This window comes from Dermacentor variabilis, chromosome 4 (genome assembly GCF_050947875.1).
Source record: "Dermacentor variabilis isolate Ectoservices chromosome 4, ASM5094787v1, whole genome shotgun sequence".
Taxonomy (NCBI): domain Eukaryota; kingdom Metazoa; phylum Arthropoda; class Arachnida; order Ixodida; family Ixodidae; genus Dermacentor; species Dermacentor variabilis.
Window position 1 is genome coordinate 21,442,814 of NC_134571.1, and position 22,522 is coordinate 21,465,335.

Here is a 22,522-nt window from a genome sequence, read left to right on the forward strand (position 1 = left end):
AAACTGCTAAATATGGTGCATAGCTAGCGCCATCTAGAAAAGTCAGTATCACAGCCGCTACTAGCCGTGCCAGTAGCCAACCGTGCACAAGCGAGGTCGCCATTTTGACCTGTGCCGTGTCGGGTGTATCGGTGTGCGGCGTGGTGTTATCGCGATGGTACCGAGCAGGGGATGCCACTGCTACGCCGCTTTCAAGCAAAAAGTTGTGATAGCCGCAGAGGCATCGTCGAACCTTCAAGCCGGGCGGGACTTCGGCGTTGATGAGAAAAACGTCCGTCGTTGGAGGGGATAACGACAGCAGGTTTTGGCGTGTGCTGCAATGAGGATGGCATTTAGCGGACCAAAGAAAGGCCGTCACCACGAAATGGAGACAGTTTTGGCTGACTTTGTTCGGACGCCCTTCCAGTGACAACAGAAGTGCTCCAAGCGAAAGCTAGGAAACTTTCAAGGGAGCGAGGCCTAATGCCAAAGGATTTCAAAGCCAGCTGGGGCTGGCTTCAGAAATTCATGAAGTGTTTCGACTTCAACCTCCAGCGTCTCACTTCAATCACCCAGAAGCTGCCAAATGATTTCGAAGAAAAGCTGATGGCTTTTCAGCGCTATGTGCTGCGGAAGATAGAAGCGGCAGGCTACAACCTTGGGCAAATTGGCAATGCCGACCAGACGGCTGTGTATTTTGATATAGTGTACTGTTTGAAGGTGACAGCGACAAGGATTCAATAAATGCTGTTTGCATTTTGTGAACGCTATCCTCGCTTTTTTTGTTCGGCCTACATTCGAGGTAACATATTTTTTTTTTTTTGTTGGCTTCGGACTTTATTTTATTTACAAATACTGCTATCTCATTTAGAGACATAGCAGAGGTGGGTTACATAACTTATAAACGCAACATGTCAACCAACATGGTTAGGCAGTTCTTTCTGAAATTGATTAGTCGGCAATGAACGCAGAAAACCATCTAAGTTATTCCATAATTCAACAGTGTATGGAAAAAAAGAAAACTTGTAGCAATCTATTTTTGGAACGAAGGAATCTATGTTTAATGGGTGAGTACGTCGGGTTACTCGCGCAGTAGGTGTGGTTAGCGAGATAGGCGCTTCAATGTTAGTCGATCCTTGTACGATTTTGTGCAGCAGGATTAGGCGGTCACATGTGCGACGAAACGACAACGGGTCCAGTGATAAAGCGTTTGGTGGGATGACGGTGAAAGCATACGGTCGTAACGGCCATAAATAAATCTTAACAGCTTTTTTTCTGAATGGATTCTAGTTTGGAAATATCCTTTATGCGATAAGGCGACCACACTACAGAAGCATACTCTAAAACAGGCCTAATTAGTGATTTATAGGCCGTAAGCTTGCGCTCTTTAGTGCCATGTTTTAAAGTTCGTTTTAGGCACCCTAGTTTTCGCATCGATTTAGAGCAGACTATATTGATGTGATTATGCCAACTAAGGTTAGGTGTGATAGTAAGTCCAAGGTATTTGAACTCGTTAACTTTGTTAATACTGCATCCTTGTGTGCTGTACGTAAATTTTAGGGGCTGTTTCTTATTAGTATTATTAGTAAAAGACATTGCCCCAGTCTTGCTGAAGTTAATGCTCATATGCCATGTGTTACTCCACTCTGAAAAGGATGAAAATACGTTATTAAGCACTTCTTGATCACGAAGAGTACGAATGTTAGAATAGATCACGCAATCATCTGCGTAAAGACGTATTTTCACTTGTGTGTTTCTGGCTACTTCAATAATGTCGTTAACATATATGATGAATAGGAGTGGCCCGAGGACAGAGCCCTGCGGCACTCCTGACATGACCTGAGCTATAGAAGAGGTTTTGTAATTAAATGTGACGGATTGGAAACGCAGGTGCAGGTAATCGGATATCCAGTCAATTAGTTTATTACCAGGAAAGATTGCAGCAAGTTTTAGAAGCAATTTTTTATGGCTTACCGTGTCAAGTGCTTTTGAGTAGTCGATAAAGATGGCATCAAGCTGACCGCGGTTATTTAGTGATGTGGCTATGTCATGTGTGAATTCTAATAACTGCGTTGTTGTAGAAAATCCTGCTTGAAAACCATGCTGCTGTGGAGACAGAAAGTTATTTGCCGATAAATATTGAATGATGTGCTTATGGATGATGTGCTCGAGAAGTTTGCAACATGTGGGCAGCAACGTTATAGGCCTGTAGTTAGTGATTAGCTGTTTGCTGCCAGATTTTAAGACGGGAATAATGTTAGCTTGTTTCCAAACACGAGGAACTGTCGACATCTCAAGAGATTTGTTAAATATTAACTGTCAAATACCGGGCGTTCCATTCAGAGTATCGCTGTAAAAATTTGTTTGGCACTCCGTCAGCTCCAGAATTTTTTGTAGTATCAATTGTTAGTAATAAGTTGAGAACACCAGTATAACGAGAGTAGAAAGCTCTGGTAAAGTGTTGTTGATGCAAAAAGGGGGATTGACGCTGTCATCCTGACAAAATACAGATTGAAAGTAAGTGTTGAAAGTTTTGGAAATAAACACCGGATCAGAGCAAGGGCGATCGTTTATGGTGAATGACGAAGTGTCGTGAGCAGCCGGAAGCACCGTTTTCCAAAACTTTGATGCGTTTTCTTTCAAGAATGTTGATAACGTGGCGTCGAAATAAAAGTGTCTGGCTTCGTGCATTTTGGTTTTTAGTTCGGACTGAAGCAGGTGCAGTTTTGAGCATTGGTTGCTCCGACTCGCGTTTTTACGTTTGCGGAGCCTCTTGATGCGCCTGATAAGATGAATAATGTCCCTATTTTACCAAGGGTGCCTCGGGTTGCGTTTCACACACTTTTTGGGAACAGCGAGATGCATTTCTTTACAATGTTGCAAAACATATCAAACAACTCGTCCACACTGCAAATGCTGCTACATTGAAAAAAACCGTCATAGGAGGATGCTAGAATATCAGCATTGGAATTGTCATCAGCATGGGAAAAGCCATTAACAATCCGAAAATCAGGTCTGTTGAGCTCACAAGTGACATCAACCTTCAGCAGAACTCCCTTGTGATCGGACAAGCCTTCTATAATTGTTTTGGCAGTCATATCCGTTTTGTAGTAACTTCTGGTTAAGGAAAATCAGGTCTAGGATCGAGCTTTCGCAGGTAACGCCACTAACAATCTTTGTCAAATCTAACGACAAAACCAAGTCAATAAGCGAGTCACAAATCGACCTGTCGTGACCATACGAAGCCAATGTGCTCCAGTTAATACAAGGGGTATTGAAATCACCAGCAAGGATCAATTTACAGTCGTGAAGCTTGTGTTTTAATATATAATCGCAACAATCTGGAAATATATTTTTTTCAGAATAGGAAGGTCGGTATAAAGCGCAAGCAGCCACCACAGGATCACCTATATACAATTTGCACCATACCGACTCGGTGTTAGGAAGACTCGGTAGCACTACAAAATCAATGGCTTTGTGAATAAATAAAGCTACTCCGCCACCCCTACCACATAACTTGTCACATCGCAAAACAGAGTAATTAGGAGGCACGAACTCGCCTTCCATGACGGAGTTGTTTAGCCAGGTCTCAGTGACACAGATCGGAGATGGTTGATGGCACTCAATTAGCCAATTGAAGTGAGCTAGCTTGTTCAATAGGCTGCGTGCATTTATGTTCAAAAGGGTTAGGTTGTATCTGTCACGAAGTCACTCTGTGCTGCTAGTGGGTATTTTTCTGGAAGTTTTGATAAGCGACTTTCTATTGTCATCCCACGAGTAGCGGATGCCGTCTACTATCAGGGCGTCAAAGCTCAGTCGAACCTTGTTCGCCTTCTTCCTAAGCTCGACTGAATTATCCCACAAAGCTTTGCGAATCCGGCGCACACAAAGAAAAATCCTCACCGATATGAGTATCTGACCCTTTTAATTTAAAAGCATTCCTTAGTATCGAAGTCTTCACTCTGAAATCAAGCAACTTAAGTATGATAGGTCTTACATTCCCATTTTTTTGTGCACCTAGCCTGTGACAGCGCTCAACACAGGTGCATTCTATTTTCAATTTCGTGGAAAAAAGCTTCGGCACATCGGTAAGTAGTTGCTCAGGGGATTCAGCCGACGGCTTAGGCAGGCCATATATCATTAAGTTGTTCCGACGTGATCGGTTTTCTAAATCGTCATTTTTTCTGTCCAGTAGTTTGATGGCTTTTCTAAGGTCATCGACTGTTTCTTCTAAAGTATGGACACGGTGGTCGACATTAGCGGTGGCCGACGCCCATGCTTCTATCTTCGAGATCCTATCTTCAAATGCGTCAATTTTAGCGGTCAGACTTACTAAGTCTTTGCTTATTCGAGTTTGCCCCTCTAGCAGTTCCGTGAGCATATGTTCAGTTTTTGTGTCTGGGCCAGGGTTTGATTCTACATCACCCGACATAATTAGCAAATTCTCAAGGAATGTAACAAACAAAAAAAGGTACACAAAAGGCACTCTGGGTCCGGCAGCAGCAGCAAACAACGATCGTCACTTCTGAAGCAATGTACACGGTGTCTATTACTTACCTGCAAGATGAAGCAAGCAAAGTTGAGACAGCCGTTCGCCATGCCGCTACCGGACCCACTGAGGAGCAGAAGCCGCGAGTCTGGCTTTATATCGTCCTGTGACCACGTGAGCGTTCCAGCAGTAATCGGCCATCCCCAATTTGACCAGCACCGATTAAGATCGTCGTCGTCGATAATCAGGTTCTCATGTGATACGAAATCACACGTGACGTTGAAGGTGGAATCCAAGTTCAGACGTGCCGAAAAGCAGTCGGCTTAGAATCGAGGTCGGCCTAGATTCGAGTAAATACGGTACGTTCCCAACGTGCTCCGCTTCACGTTGTACTTGGTCATAATGTGCTGTCGCGATTCGCTGTTCTTCAAAGCCTGCAAAATTTCCACCTTAGTCGCCAAGTTTTTGGCTTCATACTTCTGCCGCTTTGCCGGCGTTGCCATCACTGTAGTGCACGATGGTGGTGGCATGCAAAACACGGTCACAACGAAAAAAAGAAAACTCCTCAAGAAGAGACGATATCGACTCGACAACACAAGGGAAGATAGCGTCGAAGGCGCAGTGGAGCAAAGAAGGCACCGCCGTTTGGTGACGTTGCCATCACCCCCACTAATTGATGACGATGGCGATGCCTCTCAGGTTTTGGTTTTACTCTAGTGATGCTGGCGCTGCTTTACCACACTTTCGTGTAGCGACAGTGGTGCAGGGCCGAATTCTGATGAATTAACGAAGGTTTGGTCCCATAGACTAACATGCACTTTGGCCGGGACCAATAGAGCCGTCCGAATTTCCAAATTAATGGGTGTCGAATTAACGAGCTTTTAATGTAGCACTTTTTGAGAAGACAAACTGCCTTCTTCAGGCACAGGCTCCTCAGATTCATGTACTGAGGAGCCTCTTGAACCGCCTTTTCCAGGATCTCCTGACTAGATTTGTGTGCCCAGGTGTTGTCGAGGCATGTCATTCATTGCCGGAAGTTGACTATGGAGCTGCAGAGAACCAGAAAGGTGATGAAGGGCATAGTCATTGGCAGCACAACCTACTCTGTGGTTGAGACATTGAGCTGCATTAAGAGAGAGCAGTTCTTCTCTGCTGTACGTCTGTACCTAACGGCAGCATGCGATTACATTTGCCACAAATTCCCGCTAGAAAACGTCAATCTCAAGATGGCTGAAGTTGCTCAAGTACAAGCTCTGAAACCTGCTTCATTCAACAGTGTAAGTCATTTTACTATGGCATTCTCTGCTATCCTACCCCCGCTGAGTGGCGAATCAAAAGAAGCAATCGACACACTGGAAGTCAAGTTTGCCAACTTGCAAGCATATGAGGTTCCAGCGACCGTATTGAATGAGCCAAGGTGTGACGTGCAGTGGTTGTAATTAGGAAGCATTCGAAGTGTCGACGGATCGCTCAGGCTCCACATCATTTCAATGGTTATGCTGGGTATTCTCTCCATTCCTTACAGCAGTGCTGAACGTGAGAGAATATTCAGCACTGTGGACAAAACTCGGAGTTTTGCTTATCTGTGCGTGAGTAAACACTCGAAAGTCTGTTGGTGGTCAAGGGGCACCAGAGTGGTACTTGCTTTGAGCAAACATACACGGAGAAGTTTCTGAAGCAGGCAAAGAAGGCAACAGCAAAATCATTGCAAAAATAAACTGTGCCCCAGTGGCAGGCTGGGCGAGTGGGTGATTGAAGATTTTCCTACGTGTGGGCAGTGCAACCCGGACGAATGACAAAAGGAAGTACAGTAAAACCTTGTTAAACCGTACCTGCTTAAACAGTAGTTTCGTTTTAAAGGTAGTAAAGTCAAATCGTCGTCTCAGCAGCCATTGAAAATAATGTGTTTTGTATCTGCATAAACCATACCAGCTTATTGCGTACATATAGGTTATTACCATATATACACGATTGTAAGTCGACCTCTTTTTTAAAACCTGAAAATTGAAGTGGGGTGTCGACTTACAATTGAAACCAAAACATGGCGCAGCAAAAAAAAGGCGAGACCAACGGGATATCAGGGGAGCTACAGCGTAGTCCCAATTTTATGTTTGCTCTACGGCCCCACCCGTAGCTTTCTGCTATCCTGCGTGTTTGTTTGCTTTTCGGATGGGTTTTTCAACATTTTTTAGTTTTACAGCGTACACAGCACTCATGTGGGGGTGTCGATAGTTCATGGAAGTGCCGCTGTTCCATTTGCAGCGGCACTCTCAGAACAGCGGCGCTTGCAGGGAGTAACGATAGTTCATGGAAGAGCAGACACCACTCGTGGCTCGCGTGTTTCTCTTTCCCTGTAGCTCTGTAGTTTCATGCATTCGATTTGACTGCCAGCCATGTGTTAGTTGTCATGAGTGCTCAGAGTCCACTAAGCCAGCGCTCTTTAACACCGGCGTTAAGAGGGCTGCCATCCTTTACGCTGAAGAAACAAATAACTGTGCAGCGGGCTGCAAGTTTGATGCTTCTTAATGGGTGGTGCAAGAGTGGCGACGGCAGCGAAGCAAAATTTTAGCCTGTGACAGCAGACGAAGAGGTTTCCGCTGGCCGAAGTCGGGATGCTTTCCGGAGCTGAAGGCCAAGCTTGCGGCATACGTTGCCAAAATGCATGATCGGACCTTGCCAGTGACATGCGACATGGTCATGAGACAAGTCTTGATCTTCGCCTTTTAAGGACCTGCTCCGCCGTGAGTACGAGTGGCTGGTGGCAGAAGACCACGAACTTACGCCAACCGGACAGGTCAAAACAGCCTCCCTAACGGCTCTTTGTTGTTGGGTGCTTTCGGCGTGGACTTCTGTATGTATTCAAATGCGGAATTTCGCGGGACGGCGACGTACTGTGGGACCGTAGCAGCAATGACGATGGCAGCACTAGTGAGGAGTAGTAGTCCAGTGACCATGCCAGCTACTAATAAATTTTTGTTATGGAATGCGCCCGCGGGTATGCTCTTCTTTTTTTTTTTACTTGTCACACGCGATATAGGGGGGGGTCGACTTACATTCGAGTCGACTTACTATCGTATAAATATGGTAACACGTGGTGTTTCCACTTTTCGTTGCCCAAACGTCTCCATCGGGCGGCCCTGCAGAACAAGCCTCAGAGATCAGAACGGCCTCCAAGCGCCCTATGTGTTTGCGTGTGAATCTACATCAACATCAACATCATTTCGGCGCCATGCTAGAGAGCGTTGTGACGTTGTGCAAAGAAGGACTTGCGTGATACTGAAGCTAAAAAAAAAAAGACGCTGAGTGCTCAGCATAGAAGAAAAAATAGACATCGTTCGTGCTATCGAACGTGACACGAAGAAGTCAGCGCTGGCACGCGACAAGTATCTACTGTTGCCTACGGTGTGTGGTTTTTAGAATGCGTAGAAGCTACTCGGCAGCCCTGCTGTGACTGTGAAGAGATGTTGGCTACGAGGTACAACTTCTTGCCGTTGTTGCCGAAGTGGCCACCAGCGACAGTGACGAGGACAATACAGAAAGCGACAGCATGGACGATTCAGGCCTGACAGTGGAAGAAGCTGCGCATTACTTCAGCCTCATGAGTGCAATCACTGCGACGAGAACAGTACCCTGCAATGAAAAAGGCGCCCCACGACTTGTGCAGCACTGCTGCCTGCGTGCACGGAGAACATGCAACACCAATGAGGAATCTGCTATAGGAGTGGTTGGAGAGAAGAGGGGGCCAGCTGAAAAGCTGGCTTGCAGTTTCAGTAATACCGGTGAACACTTTTGATCACGGTCAAGCCCGATCCGGATTGGAATTCTCGACTCCGATTGGCTGCCTCGCGCATCTTGTGGAAATGAGCCAATCATGACTGAGCTAACAACAGGCCGCTGTCGTCGCTGCTAGGCCGCCGTGGCATCAAACGAAAATAACAATTTTGTCACGCAAAGTGTATAAATACTGCATGTTTTCCCCCCCTTTTATTGCACTCTCTCCGAGTTCCGTTTTTGACAGGTCAATGGGCGATCTCATGCTATTTCAGTTAAGCAGTACTACCATTTAGTACCTACTTTTTCCGAGCTTCGGCCAACTACGATTTAACAAAGTTTCACGGAACACGATGTAAGCGCAGACTAACAACTGGTTTATTTTTTCAAACAAGGGGCTAAAATATACAGTAAATGTAAACACGTGTAAAGTGACACTTACGAGGGTGAGAGGATGTTAGCCTATCTCGCCATTCAAAAACTAAATTTTGTTATCCTGCAGAGCGATAGAAATAATTTTCACTCTTTACTTTCCAAGACAGAATTCACTTGAGGTTATGAAAACGTGAGTAAGCTTGTCGGAAAAGGTAAACCCTTAAAAAAAAAAGAAAAAGTGCTGCTGCCCCAATCCACCTCATTAGTTTTACGAATTTCCTAGTGTTCAAGTTGGCAGGTATGCATGGGGTAAATTTAACTTGCTCCGCCAGCTGTCATTTTAAACGTGCCATATGCGATTTTTTTTTCGTGAGTACATTATGTGTGTTGAAACAGTTTTTTCCATATCAGTAATAAATAATGTTGTTAATATCGGCAAGTTTACGGCAATAACGTAGCCATGTCTACTTTGAGGGGACAGCAACAGAGACGGGCATGCTCAGCTGGCAGTGACAGAAACACATGGCGGGCATGTCTGCTTTGAGTGTACAGAAACAGAGATGGGCACGCTCAGCTGCCAGTGACAGAAACACATGGCGGGTACGCTGCGAAAACTCCAACATTTGTCTTTACTACAATCCTAATTTGGCAAGTTTCCACTAAGAGTGGGCGAATAACTTAGCTGTGTTACAAGCGTCGGCATATGGATAGGGTACACTTCTAATGTATCAATGTAAACGTGGCTACTGTCGTTGCCGCTTGCGATTTGTTGTATGCCCACGAGTGCAAAGAGGAATCGAAAGGCACATTTTTTGTTGTTGACCACAACCACTATAAAGCCCACAAATGATAAAGCCAAGGCAAGTTTGGTTGTAAATTTTTTTTTCTTAGAAGCATCCGCGTAGCATTTGACAGATGGTAAGCACGATCATCATCAGCTAGACTTGGCGCATGGCACATTGCTGTGGCGAATTCGGGGTGCGATCATTACGGAGAAAAAAAATAGAATTTGGACGACAAAATGCAGGGCTGTGATCATTACACATTACACGAGTGCAGTCATTATGCAAGTAAATGTGGTAGATTAGGTGTTGCAGAAACCGAAATGCATGGTTTCCAAATTTTTTTTTTTTCTATTTTAGCAATCTGATACCTCATCCCCCCTTGAAATGTTCGTAAAAGTGATGTTTTTTCCCCAGTACTCAATATATTGGGCCAATGTAAATCGCAAATTACATAATCCTGCCAATCTTTGATGTCATGTCCTGTCTACGATGGATATGAAATTGCCACATCATGCGATGCCGTTGGTGTCGCCCAACAAACATTCCTTGGTGTGTTACAGGGCTCCAACATTGAAAGGCTGTTGAAACGATACCGTGAAAACTTGTCAACTGTTGACATGATAGCCATTGGAGGCTTTATTATTGCCGAAGGTTGTGCTGATGGTCCCCTTTTTTTTTCTTCTTTGTGGCGTAGGTGGGCCTCAATCATCGTTCGTTGGTGGGCCTACATCACCAGCAGCGCTCGCTGCTGCAAAGTTGATGAAGGCTGTTCAGCAGCAGCAACAACAGCAACAGCAGCAGCAGCAAGGTGGCCCTGGGGCTGTGTCCATAGTTCCCCCAAACCAAGTGGCTCCCCCTGGGAGTGCACCGGGTGGTGTGAGCCTAGCGCAGCCAGCGGGAGGAGTCGCCAAAGACTGGCACCAGTCAGTCACCCGGGACCTAAGGCATCACCTGGTGCTCAAAATGTGAGTGTATGCCTTCTCATTGTCACTGACAGGAGTTTGTTGTAAAACATTTCTTTCCTTTGTACCATGACTAAGTTTGATACAGGGTGCAGAAAACTTTGTGTCTCTGCTTCCAGGATGCTACTTATCTGTACAATGTGTATACAGTCGCCGACCAATAAATTGGACACCGATGATCTGGACGTGCTCGGTAATTCGGTCAGCTTCGCGGCACTGCCAATGGCCCCATAGACTTAATGTGTAAAAATGACCAAGCTTTTGGACAGCTGCCAGCTCTACATTCGATTATACGGACTCCGTCTGTGGTTGAAGCGTATGCAGACTGTGCCATCATTATCTCTTCTGGCAATCTCGACAAGACATCAAGTATGGCCTCAGAGATTTCATGCAAGGCAGTAATCGCCGAGGTCTTGCCTTGGCAGGAGCACTATACCTCAGAGATTTAAATGCAAATGCTGAACTTGGCGACCTTACTTGAATTATAGGCTGCACCAACATCACGATCATCACATTCTATTTCTGTTATTCTGGCAACCCTGCGCATTGGCTGCTCTTGCCATTCTGTTTGTCGAGTTTGCCTTTCGGACAGCATACCATTCTGTGCTTGTTTGTTTAGTTTGCGTTCTGGACAGTGCTGCACTGGCTCCAAGCAGTCTTTCTCATGAACTTATCGACAGGCCGCGTGAAATGGTACCACCGGTGCCTTTGCAGTTCGAAAAATGCCTACTCCAGAACTAAAGAGCCTGAACTGCCGCCTATCAGAACGAGCTCACATGCGGAAATCATTGATAACCTGCTAGGCTGCAGTGTGCTGATTTCTGCTGCCATTACGTTTGAAGATGTTACAGACTTCGAAAGCGTGGTGTTGTGTGCTGAATAGAACGGTGACGAAATACAGTCGAATCGTTACAATGAACCCTCATGATTGCAGAAAACGTCCATTTTATCCGAATTTAGTCCGTAATATCCGACCGAGATGCCTCACTTGCGAAACTTCCGTTGCGATGTCTAATAACTTTATTGCAAAGACTAAGTGAGGAACATCCAAAGTAAAAAACGAACAAAAAGGTCGGAGTTTCGCCCGAAAAGTGAAGCATCAATTGCAATAGCAAATTAAGCAAGGTAAGTGCGGTGGCAGCAGCAAGTGAACTGACCTTCGTGCTGTCTCTCTTTTCAACGTGAACTAAACGTCGAAAGCACAGCACATACGAAGCTGCCCGCACTAGGTGCACTTTGTCCACATCGCAGACCGCTTCGAAGATACGGCAGCCGTTAAGGCGGGACACGGGTCTTAGAGACCGATAAATTGCGGGAAAAAAAATCACTTTTTTGAAAATGTTATTTTTGGATTTTACAGTGTCTGATGCATTATCTCAGAAATTTCCACGCATATTGGACCAATATTTTGGTTGTAATGGCGATTTTATGTCACGTCGATGAGCTGTATTTTTACTGACGAACGTACAAAAAAGGGTCTTTTTCCGTGACGCGCAGTTGCTGTTCTAAGTTTCTGATGGCAGCCATCTTGGTCTTGTTTGAAAGAGCAACTCTTCTCGCTTAGTTTTCGCACCACCGCTACCCTGTGCGCTGAATGGCTATGAAGAAAAAGCCCGCGAGAAGGTAGCCCCCATGCGTAATTCCTTTCGTCAACTGAGGCACGTGATCGTAATAATGCCGTGCCATTGGTGGATTTTCAATGTCGTCTGCTCAGGTGTGCGAAACTTGGCACGAAACAATGTCAAATTCAGTTTGCTACAAGCCATAAATTCTGCAAACAGAAGAAGAAATGAGGAGGTTGAAATTTCTTAAAGGGACACTAAAGGTTACCAGAAACTCAAGTTAAAGTGATATAGCAATGCTCTAGAACGTCTAAGGCGTCAATATAATCGCGAACAGATCTTTAGTAACCGAGAAATTGAGGTATTTGCATGACATGATTTGAGACCCCCCAGCGACATTCCGGTACTAGCCCGATGACGAAAGCACTACTCATCATAATTTATGTCACTATACTCAACTACTCGTATTAAAAAGATTATTTCATTAGATTATAACACGGAATAAAATGCTACTTGTCTACTTCTATTCGATTCTAAAAAAAAATAAGAGAGAGAGAGAAGTTTAATGATACGAAATGCTGAGAGGTCGACCTGAGGTATGTTCCTCTAGCCAGCTACTCGGCATTGGGGGAAGGGGAACAGGGAAGAAAGAGAAAAAATAACATTTTGACGTTACCTTTGAATAGTATGGGTGATCGAAAGGTTTCGTTTTCGCTCGACTCTGCGCGCTCGACTTTGTGGCGCGCGCGCTTTGGAGTTTCAGTTGTTTCTTTATCGCGCCATGTTGCGGTTGTCCTGCTGGCTCGCGAAACTTGCATTTGGAACAAGCAGCGAGAATGCCACGTCCATGTGATGTCGTGGGATGCGTGAACGGTCCGCGGAACTTGGCCAAGGGCAGTTGCAGCGGCGAATCCAACGTTACTTATCACTGTGTGCCGACGAGTGAACCTCTTCGTTCTGGTTAAGTGCCGTACCTCTGCTACAGCGCGCTGGCAAAGAGCCGAAAAATCACGTAGTGTGCTCACTGCACTTTCGTCCAGAGGATTACGAGTTCAACGCCGACTTACTGAAGTCGCGTGAAGTGCCTTTCAAAGCAGGCCGTCGTCGTAGTAGTACACAACGACGCTGGCAGTGCGAGCCCTCAACAGCAGGTCACGTTCATCAGTGCTTAAATCGCTGAACTCGAGCCCAGCATCGCGAGCTAATGTGTTGTTGTCAGGGTCATCCATTGCAACGAGCGTCGAAGTTGGCGTCATAAAATAAAAAACCAGCTTATCGTCGTGCACTTTCCCTTCCGCTAACCACCATAGTTCTGCTTTCGCGCTGCTTTCGGCTCTGTCTTGGCTCTTTCTGGCCGCATGTTTGCGTATTGTGCAGAAAAGCCGTAGCGCCGTCTGCGGGAGCCGCTTTACTCACCGACGGCGCAACGTCACTATGAGACCATGACGTCAATACTCCTCAATCGGAGGGAGGGTGATTTGAACTGCGCTAGAGGTATGCGGACGCTTCAGAATGCATTTTCTCTTAAAATAAGTCTCTTCTTCGCACGAAACAAGCGTTTCGAGGTTTCTGGGAAGGTATTTCAACAGTCCACGTTGACTTAATATTAACCTTTAGTGTAGTGCGCCGTATCTTTGGAAGGTGCCGTCAACAGTTTGCTACCCGTGCTGAGCCTCGCCGGAGTTAACTCTTGTGACCGTGGATTAGGCCTAGCAGATGAAAGCACTTTTAGCAGCAGCCGGTGTTCATGCTGCATTCCAGCACTACTTATGTAACCCGATGAGTTGGAGAAAATGAAGCAGGCACAAGAAAAATGGCAAGACTTTGCTTCAATGCCGGCTACCAAGCGAAAATCGGATTTTCTTTCTCATGTAGAACCTTCTCCCCTCTTTCCCTCCCCATGCCTCACGCGCGAAGGATGGTGCGCTTCTGCCCCACTTTCCTCCCCCCCTCCCAGTGCTGACTTCATGTCATGTTCGATAGCACGAACGATGTCTAATTTTTCTTGTATGCTGAGCATCCGGCGTCTTTTTTATGTGAGCTTCGACGTGACGCGAGTCCTCGCCAGCGCGCCGCCGCAATGCTCTTTCGCACACTGCTGAAATGATGTTGATGTTGATGTGGCTTCACGCGCGAAGGCACAGGGCGATTGTAGGCCCTTGTTCCGATCTCTGATGCTTGTTGTTCTGCCGCCCCGCCCCATGGAGACGACTCACTGCCGTGTTTGTGCGACAAAAGGGGGAAATACTATGTGTAACCGATACGTATGCAATAAGCTGGTATGGTTTATGCGGATACAAAACACGTTATGTTTAATGGCCGTCGAGCTGGGGATTTGACTTTACTACTTTTAAAACGAAACTACTGTTTAAGCGGGTACGGTTTAATGAGGTTTTACGGTACAGGCCTACTTGGTTGCACGTAAGTGGAAGTGTGTGCAGCAATGATTGACCACTTATTCCTTGTAAAGGGGCTTAAAATGTAAATAAAATGACCTTTTTTTGGATACATTCGTTTTCTTTTTGGGACATTCAATAGTTTGGATTTATTTACGTTCCCCCTGGGGTCCGAATTATCGGTCGTTGACTGTAGTACTGCCGGCCTCTGTGTGGCGTTGAATTTGCGTAACACAGCTTATATTACCGGTGTCATGAAGTCCAGGAATTGCATTGCAGCACTGCCCACGTCGTGATGGTAGGTGAATGTTCTCGTGGTCTCGGGCATCGTGAAATTTCAAATAGACTGTAGCACAACGGCGCGTAAAAGTGCATAAATGAATTTTCAGTGCTGCTGGCATTGTAATGTATGTTGAACTTGCGTTTTTCCATGAATATAGCTGAATAATGGCAGTTATAAGTGGGGCATGGTTGGGGCGACCAAAAATCGCGAAAAAATTGATTTTTTATTGCATTTTTGAAATGTGCAGCTATTATTGCACCTTTATTGTTAATTTCATACCGATAACATCAGTATTTTAGCTGCGGTGACGCCTTATACGACATGTACTAGCTGAATTTCAGGCGAAACTTACACTGAAACTGCACATTTTCCAATATGCGTGCCTTGCTCTTCCATGTGTGCCAGCGCGGACATCTTGGTCTCTATTGAAAGAGCCGACCTTTTCCTTTAAATTCCTGCCTGAACAGGCTCCATTCAGCCACTTAGAAAATGCGCTGCAAAAGAAGGTACTAAAACGCTCTCCTATTCGTCACTTGGTGCACGTGACTTGAGCTTGCCTCCCGATTGGCGGAACTGCATGGCCCCCGTCTGCTCCGTGCTTGGAGCCACGTACTGAGGTGCGCCATCTTGCCCCAGTGTCAGCGAGGAAGCGTGACGCGATGTCTCAAACGGAGCGCAAATTTCTGATGCGGCACAAGTTTGGTGCGAAAAAAGTGCGATGGACGCTCGTCGAAAACTTCAAAAAACGCTGCTCGACACTGCAAAACGCCCAGGATGCCACAACCTCAGCGTCCAATACCGAAATAGTCGATGTAGCAACGGCAGGCCTAACGACCGCATTGGCTGCTGTGGATACTATGACAAGTCTGTCTGCCGCGGACCCTTTGACCAGCGCTCGCATATGGCAAGATACAATGTACCGGCAATCCTCCAAGCTGGAGGAGGAACAAGCGAAAGCCAAAGCAAAGGTATAGGAGTTGTCTTCCGCTTTAGCGACGGAGTGGAAACGTGAGTTCCTGGGTAACAGTACTGACGATGCACTTCGCCTGCCTGATGGGACTACATTTGCTGTTGTGGATGTGAGTGCTGTGAACACTTTATTAATGTTAATTAACTGCAATATCTGCAATGGTGCCTTAGAAATAGTCAGAGGCAAGCGGGAATACGGGCTCGCTGTGAAGCCGCATTTTGTGTGAGCAAACTGTGGAGAGATTACGTCGGTGTGGAGCTTGCCGCACGTTTATTGTGCTGAACAGATAAAACGCTTTGCTGTGAACATTTTTCCTACGCATGCATGCAGGCAACGGAGAACCGACAGACCACGTTCAATGACGTTTCCTCATTGATGGGCATCAGCCGTCAAGCTTTTCGCACGAAAACGTGGCAGAGCTGCGTGAAGACGAAGTTGACGCCAGGGGTCAATTGTGCGGTGCGTAATCTGACGAGCGACTGCGTGCAGTCGGTTCACGAACTTTACGCCAAACTGAAGGTGGCTCATATTGGGAACATCGCGGTTTCGTATGACGGGTCATGGATGACCCGCGGTCATACGTCCCATATCGGCATTGGCACCGTGGTCGAGTTGTTCAGCGGACTTGTGCTCAACTTTGCTGTATTGAGCGATTTCTGTGCTGAGCGTGAGTCGGGGCCTAAGGAGAGTGACCCTTCCTATGGAGCCTGGAAGAATGGCCACAAGTGTCAGAAGAACACTAATAGAAAACTGGGGAGATGGAGGTTGAAGCTGCCCTCATCCTTTTCAGGCGATCACTGGAGCGGCACAATCTGCAGTATACAATGGTACTTTGTGACGGGGACAGCCGCAGTTATCTCACTTTAAAAAAATGATGAAGTGTATGGGTATATCTCAATTAAAAAAGAGGATTGAGTGAATCATGCGCAAAAGTGCATGGGGACGGCTTCCGCAACTTGGTTGCAAAACACAGACATGAGAGTCTTGATGGAAAAAGCCGTTTGACGGCAGACTTGATCTCCAAGTTAACCTCTTACTATGTATGGATGGGCCCTGAAGACCCATAAAGGAGATAAAGATGCCACTCAAAATGCAGTGATGGCCACATATCACAATACATCAAATGATGATGTGGCTAATCACACTCTTTGTCCATCGGGCCCAAACGCCTTGTGCAAGCTAAATGCTGCAGTGGCCAAGGGTGAGCTGGTTCCAAAACATCCTCGAAAGCTTCCTCCTCATGTGTGTCAGGCTTTACGTCCCATATATGAACATCTTTCAGACAAGAAGCTGCTGCAATGTTGGCAGCATGGTAAAATGCAAAAGAACAACGAAAGCCTGCATTCGATGATCTGGGCACTGGCACCAAAAGACCGGCACGCTTCTTTGTTCACTGTGGAGGCTGCTGTGGCAGAGGCAGTATTAAAGTTCAATGCAGGCAATGCAAGGGCCTCAAAGGACATAATGAAAGAACTATGTCTAAATCCGAGCCAGCAAAGTCACAGCCGCATTGCCGAGAAAGATAGGGGTCGAATGGCAGCATCAGCGAAGAAGCGCAAAGCATCAGAAAACTTGTGCCAGTCCCTGAAAAAGCGGCACACAGGGGTTGGGAGTCAGCAGGAATACATGCCTGGTGCCTACTGAAATGTTCCAGCTATAAATTTGTAAATAAAATAGGTTTTGCTTGTTTTCTCACTTTGCTCAAAACATGTTTTTGGGTCACTTCACCGGACTGTCGGAGTGATGTCTCATAATCTAGAACAGCTAGAGCAATAATTCTTTCTTTCACAGAAAGCCTAATCTGCATATTACAAAGTGCCGAGAGCAGAATTTCAAATTTCTGCATATGTATATTTCCATTTTATTAATTTTCTTTTGGTGTGGTAGCCTTAGGTCATGAAAAGAATTTCGATCACCTGCAGAATGGCTAATTATGATTTCATTTGAAAACTTTTTGCAGCATTGCAGTTATTGCACATTATAGTATCTAGCTATGCAATAATATTCACTTTCTGCTGAGCAGTTCTTTTTCCATTGTCTCCGGAAACAATAGAGTGGCAGCACTGTAAATCTCCTGAGCTAATGCATCTGCAAGAATAATTATTGCATATTTGAAATCGCGAACAACTAAGTAAGCTGGTTTATTTTCATCAGATTTGGTCATAAGATGCAGGAAATAATCTCCACAGCCCATGTCCCTCCTTAAAATAAAGGGATTCCAGAGATGAATTCATTTCCTCCTTGCAACTAAAGAACCAATTCTATTTTACAGTAAAACCTCGGTAATTCAGATTTCAAGGGACCAAAAAAAAAAAAAAAAAATGTCCAGATTAACCGAATGTTGAATTATTGAGGGTATCAGGGAACCAATACACAAATGATTACATTCAAACCCACTTCTAGCAATATTCAAGTGCCCCGAAAATTCCATTGTTATAACTGATAATTGTTATAGCCGCGTTGCATGCAAAAAATCAAAATAGGATGGCAGAGCTGTTCTGAGAAAACTAAAATGGCAGTTAGGCCAGTGCTCCTCCCCACCACATTCCTTCATATGGCTGCTGATTGTGTTCACTCATTTAACTGCTTCCTGGGCGCCGCTCTGATCCCGTGTAACAAGCCGCGCCTGTCGCCGGTAAAGAATGGCACTGCTATAACAACTGCAAAGAGGGTCCATGGGTGGCAAGCGATACGCGAGCTCCGTCAAGACATCGCGTTAGTGGCCCCAAAAGGGGCCTTTTAAAATATGCGAGAAGGTTACCGCAGCAGCCTGTCATCTTCAGAAATCCAGAAAAAACGCTGAGGCGAGATCGGCACAAGCATCTCGCCAAATACCGTATTTACTCTATTGTAACGCGCACCCGTTTGCTGTGACCTAAAAAAAAAGGAAAGCCCTTTACAGAACCACTCACCTAATTCTTTCATACACGAATACAACTTTGTCTCATTTGGAAAAAACAAAGGTTTACTCCCAATGCACTAAAGTTGCAATAAATAAACAGTCGCAGTTTCGCCCGAAAGGCGAAGCATCGATTACGATAGCAAATTAGTAGACAGCTATACGAAAACTAAAAATAGTTTTATCAGCTGCATAAACGTTTCAACATTCGCTTACTAGTTAAATTAAAACGCATGGTGTCATGCGTGCAAAAGCAAACATAAACATGTCTCACTCAATGACCGCAGAACTATCAAAATGCTGGAGCGAGGAAGTGCGGTAGTAGGAGCGAGGGAATTGACCTTCATGCGGCCTCTCACTTCAATGCAAACTAAGCGACGAAAACACAGCGCGGTGCGCCTAGATGCGTGGTGCGCATCTAGGCGCACCGCGCTGTCTGTTGCAGATCGCTTTCAAGATAGGGGCTGTGCGGCCGCGGTTAGAAGCACTTAGTTTCTAAATCTATAGCCGTGCGCTTTCTTTTCACCAGCAATGTCATGCATTGCCGATTATCAGTGGGTGGATTAGCCATCTTCCATTTTAGCGGCGAGTCAAACAAGGCTGAGAAACCACGTGGCCAGGACCGATTTCGATGCAACTAACGAAGACGAATGTGAGCGATTATGCTGTTTGCAGAACTGCGCTGAATGAGGAGCCAGCGAGCAATCTGGGAACAGTGGAGTTGGCACGGTCCATTCGTGTTTCTGAGGGTTGTGTGATGTAGAGCTACAGGCACAGCCCAGTTGTGTTTGGAGGGGTGGAAGGGCGATGGTAGAAAGGCACAGAGAAGGCTGGAAAATGAACGCGCACTGGCTGTCAGGGCCATCGTTGGTTGAATTTCTCGTTTTTTTTTTCAAGGATCTCGTATTTCACTACCCAGCAGTACGGACACCCAGCAGCCATACTTCGTTATAACCGATAATGCAGTATCAGGGTTATTTCACCATGGAAAACACACAAAAATTGATGGTGCAGCAGCTTCTCATTGTTAAAACCGCTATATTCTTAAAACCAGTATAATTATAAGTGGGTTTGACTGTACTGCATCAACACTTTTATTTACTGAATGAGTTAGCAAACCCTGTTTCTAGGTTGCATAAAAGCAGGGTGAAAGCTGCAATTCTCGTCATCTCGCGACTGATTAGTGCTCGCAGCAGCTAAGGCAGTGACACACCTCTTCGTCTGAGACGCATTTCACTGGCGTGCGCACATCCTGATTTTCTCGCCAGTAAGCTGGTCGCGAAAAGATTGTCCGTCTATCGCGATATAGACTGCGCTATTAATCCTAAGCAGCTTCTGTCGTGTTTGTGACATTGCGTGCGCAGCCATTGTACCGGGTCAAAACGAAACTTCTGTTCGCTGGAACTGTGCCGGATGAAACTGCTGTCGCTATTGACGCGATCATGGATTGCCACCATGCAGTGCAGAAGGCACATGGCTGATGCACTCATTGGGTCGGGACAAAATTACTGTTTGCAGTAATCGCGGTTGCTGTTGATGCAATCATCGATGTTGTGACTATGCAGTTCTATGAAGCATGGGTGCGACGTGCGCAAGGAGTCAAAACGGAACTACTGGTTGCTACAACCACTGTGGACAAAACCGCAATTGCTATTGACGCAATTATAGAAGGCTACCTCACAGTGCTGAAAGCATGCGGCCGATGTGCTCACTGAGTCGGAACGAAACTAGGAGGCACACTGTTGCTGGCGACTCTGGACTAATTTTGACCACCTGTAGTGCTTTAACATGTATTTGAATATTAGTACACAAGCTCTTTTGCATTTCACTCCACTAAAGTGCAGTTCTCACAGCTGGAATCGAACCCGAAACCTTGAGCTCAGTAGTTCAATGCCATAGCCACTAAGCTACTTTGGCAGGTAACAAAAATGCAGGTCACTGTATATTGCAATTGGATCCCTGCTGCAGTTTTTCAGTGTTTGGTTTTGCTCTATCCCTTCCAGAGTGCAAGCCATTTTTCCCACCCCCGAGCCAGCTACATTGCAGGACCGGAGGATGAACAAGCTAGTCGCATATGCCAAGATGGTCGAGGGAGACATGTACGAGATGGCCAACAGCAGGGTATGGCATGCCTCTTAAATTGTTTGGTTGGAGTATGGTATACAGTTAAACCTTGATGTGGTAAATAGGTTTACGGTTCGGTATTGTCCATAGAATGGCATGAATTCTTACTTTCAATATAATGAAGTATATTCATGGTAAAGATATTTCACTTCTGTTCCGCTGGTGCTAATGACCAAGTGGTTTATATACATGCAGTCTGTGGGCGCTGAGTGTTGTTGCACGGTGAAGTGCTGTTACAAGGTGAAGTTGTTTTTGGACACTAGCTGCGATGTCACAGAAAAAAGGACTACTGGGTTTTTTTACGCAGAATTTAAACTGCATGCTTTAATTGACAGTGCTTGCGTACGTTTCAGGTGATATAGGATTGGCGAAAGCTTGCTGTACGAATGTGTGTAGTACCTGTAAAGAGAGCTGGGGCCATATTCTCAAACAATGCACTTCGGCGATACTATCACAAGTGACTGCTTACTGTGGTGACAGCATGCACTAACAACACGAACGCTCCAATGCTTCACAACGCATGAGAAAGCGCACCGTGTGAGTGCAGAGCGGCTTGGGTGAGTTGTTTTCGAGGGTAGTAGCTGCAGTACGAGTTCTGTGCACTTACTACGGTTGGCTACGGCGGCTTTAGGTAAAATAAACTGAAAAAGGAAGTGTGAAATGTTTTATTTTAATGAATAAATTGTGCTACAACTAATGTGGTTGCGAAACACATTTTTGATGATATAAAGCAACGCACTGTTTCTGCGTGTGTGGGTCAGCCGTCGTGCACTGTCAGAGTGGCATCGTCTGACTTGTCTCTACTGCACTGCACCAACAACCAGTCACCACCAATCGGTCACCACCAATCACGCGAGCAATGTGTTTTTCATATGCCGCTGCCGGCTGTTTCAAGACACTGTCACTGAAAATTGTTACTTATACAAGGGAACACAATACAATAGCCGATCAACACTTAACAAATATTGCTGTGCAAAGCTGTGTGCAAACTGCTGCCAAAATATATTATAAACTACCAATGCTCTTGTCTCTACTACACTACAGCACTGACTGATCGCAAAAAGACGTGTTTGTTTACTCAATATATGTCGGGAGCACCCAACAACACTGTCACATCAAATTGATGTAGGCCGGAACTACTAGATGGCACTACTTGTTTTCCGGCTTTGCTAAAACAACCGATCAGTGTGCGACATTGGCAGAGGTGTGGCTGAGGCGATAGCTATGGTAAAGTGGATAGTTTCAGAATACTGCCCCAGTCCTTGTGCAATACTCACATGTCTGAAGTGGTCTACAGCGGCAGTTATATCTGTGGAAAGCAGTGTACATATTGCATAACAGGAGAAGCTGTGAGGTGCGAGGATGGGAACTTTGTGACACTGATCTTTATCTGATGAGCTTCTGCCTAACACCTGACTGTGGAAACAACTGAAGAGAAGAGTTATACCAGAGGCAAGCCGTTATGCACAATGCAAGTGCTTTGCTGTGGAAAGGTGAAGCTGTCCTCGGGCATTGTGCACCACATGAAATTGTGCAACTTAAATATAGGTCCAAGGTTTTTGTGCGAAATGTGAACGAAGTGTGTAACTCAATAATACCTGCTTATTTTTCATGTGGCACAGGTGTGACGAAAGCTTACTGCATGACTGTATGTGCAAGGTGCAGAAAGCATTCGTGCACGTTGTGTGCAGCCATGAAGCACCATAAGACAGGCTGCAGGCTGCTGGAAAGCAAATTTTATGTTGGTGCCAACTTCTAAGTTGACAAGTTTCTAGACAACAGATATTATCTGCAGAAACAACTGAAGAGAAAACTGAAACGCCCCAATGCACCGTGTTGATGAGCAGATATGTCGGCCGTCACAGTGCAGCATTCACTGTGCTTAGATGTGCGACCAGGAATGAGGAGTGTGGCACATTGCATGGAT

General features: G+C 45.7%; 1 protein-coding gene across 1 annotated transcript in view; it reads left to right on the forward strand.

Moving 5' to 3' along the window:
* The window catches only part of nej (CREB binding protein nejire), a 106,009-nt gene that overhangs the window by 17,045 nt on the left and 66,442 nt on the right, over positions 1-22,522 (forward strand). Inside the window, exons 7-8 of the mRNA XM_075688325.1 lie at positions 10,094-10,364; positions 20,475-20,592. Coding sequence (XP_075544440.1) covers positions 10,094-10,364; positions 20,475-20,592 — 389 coding nt within the window. The remainder of the gene's footprint in view (positions 1-10,093; positions 10,365-20,474; positions 20,593-22,522) is intronic.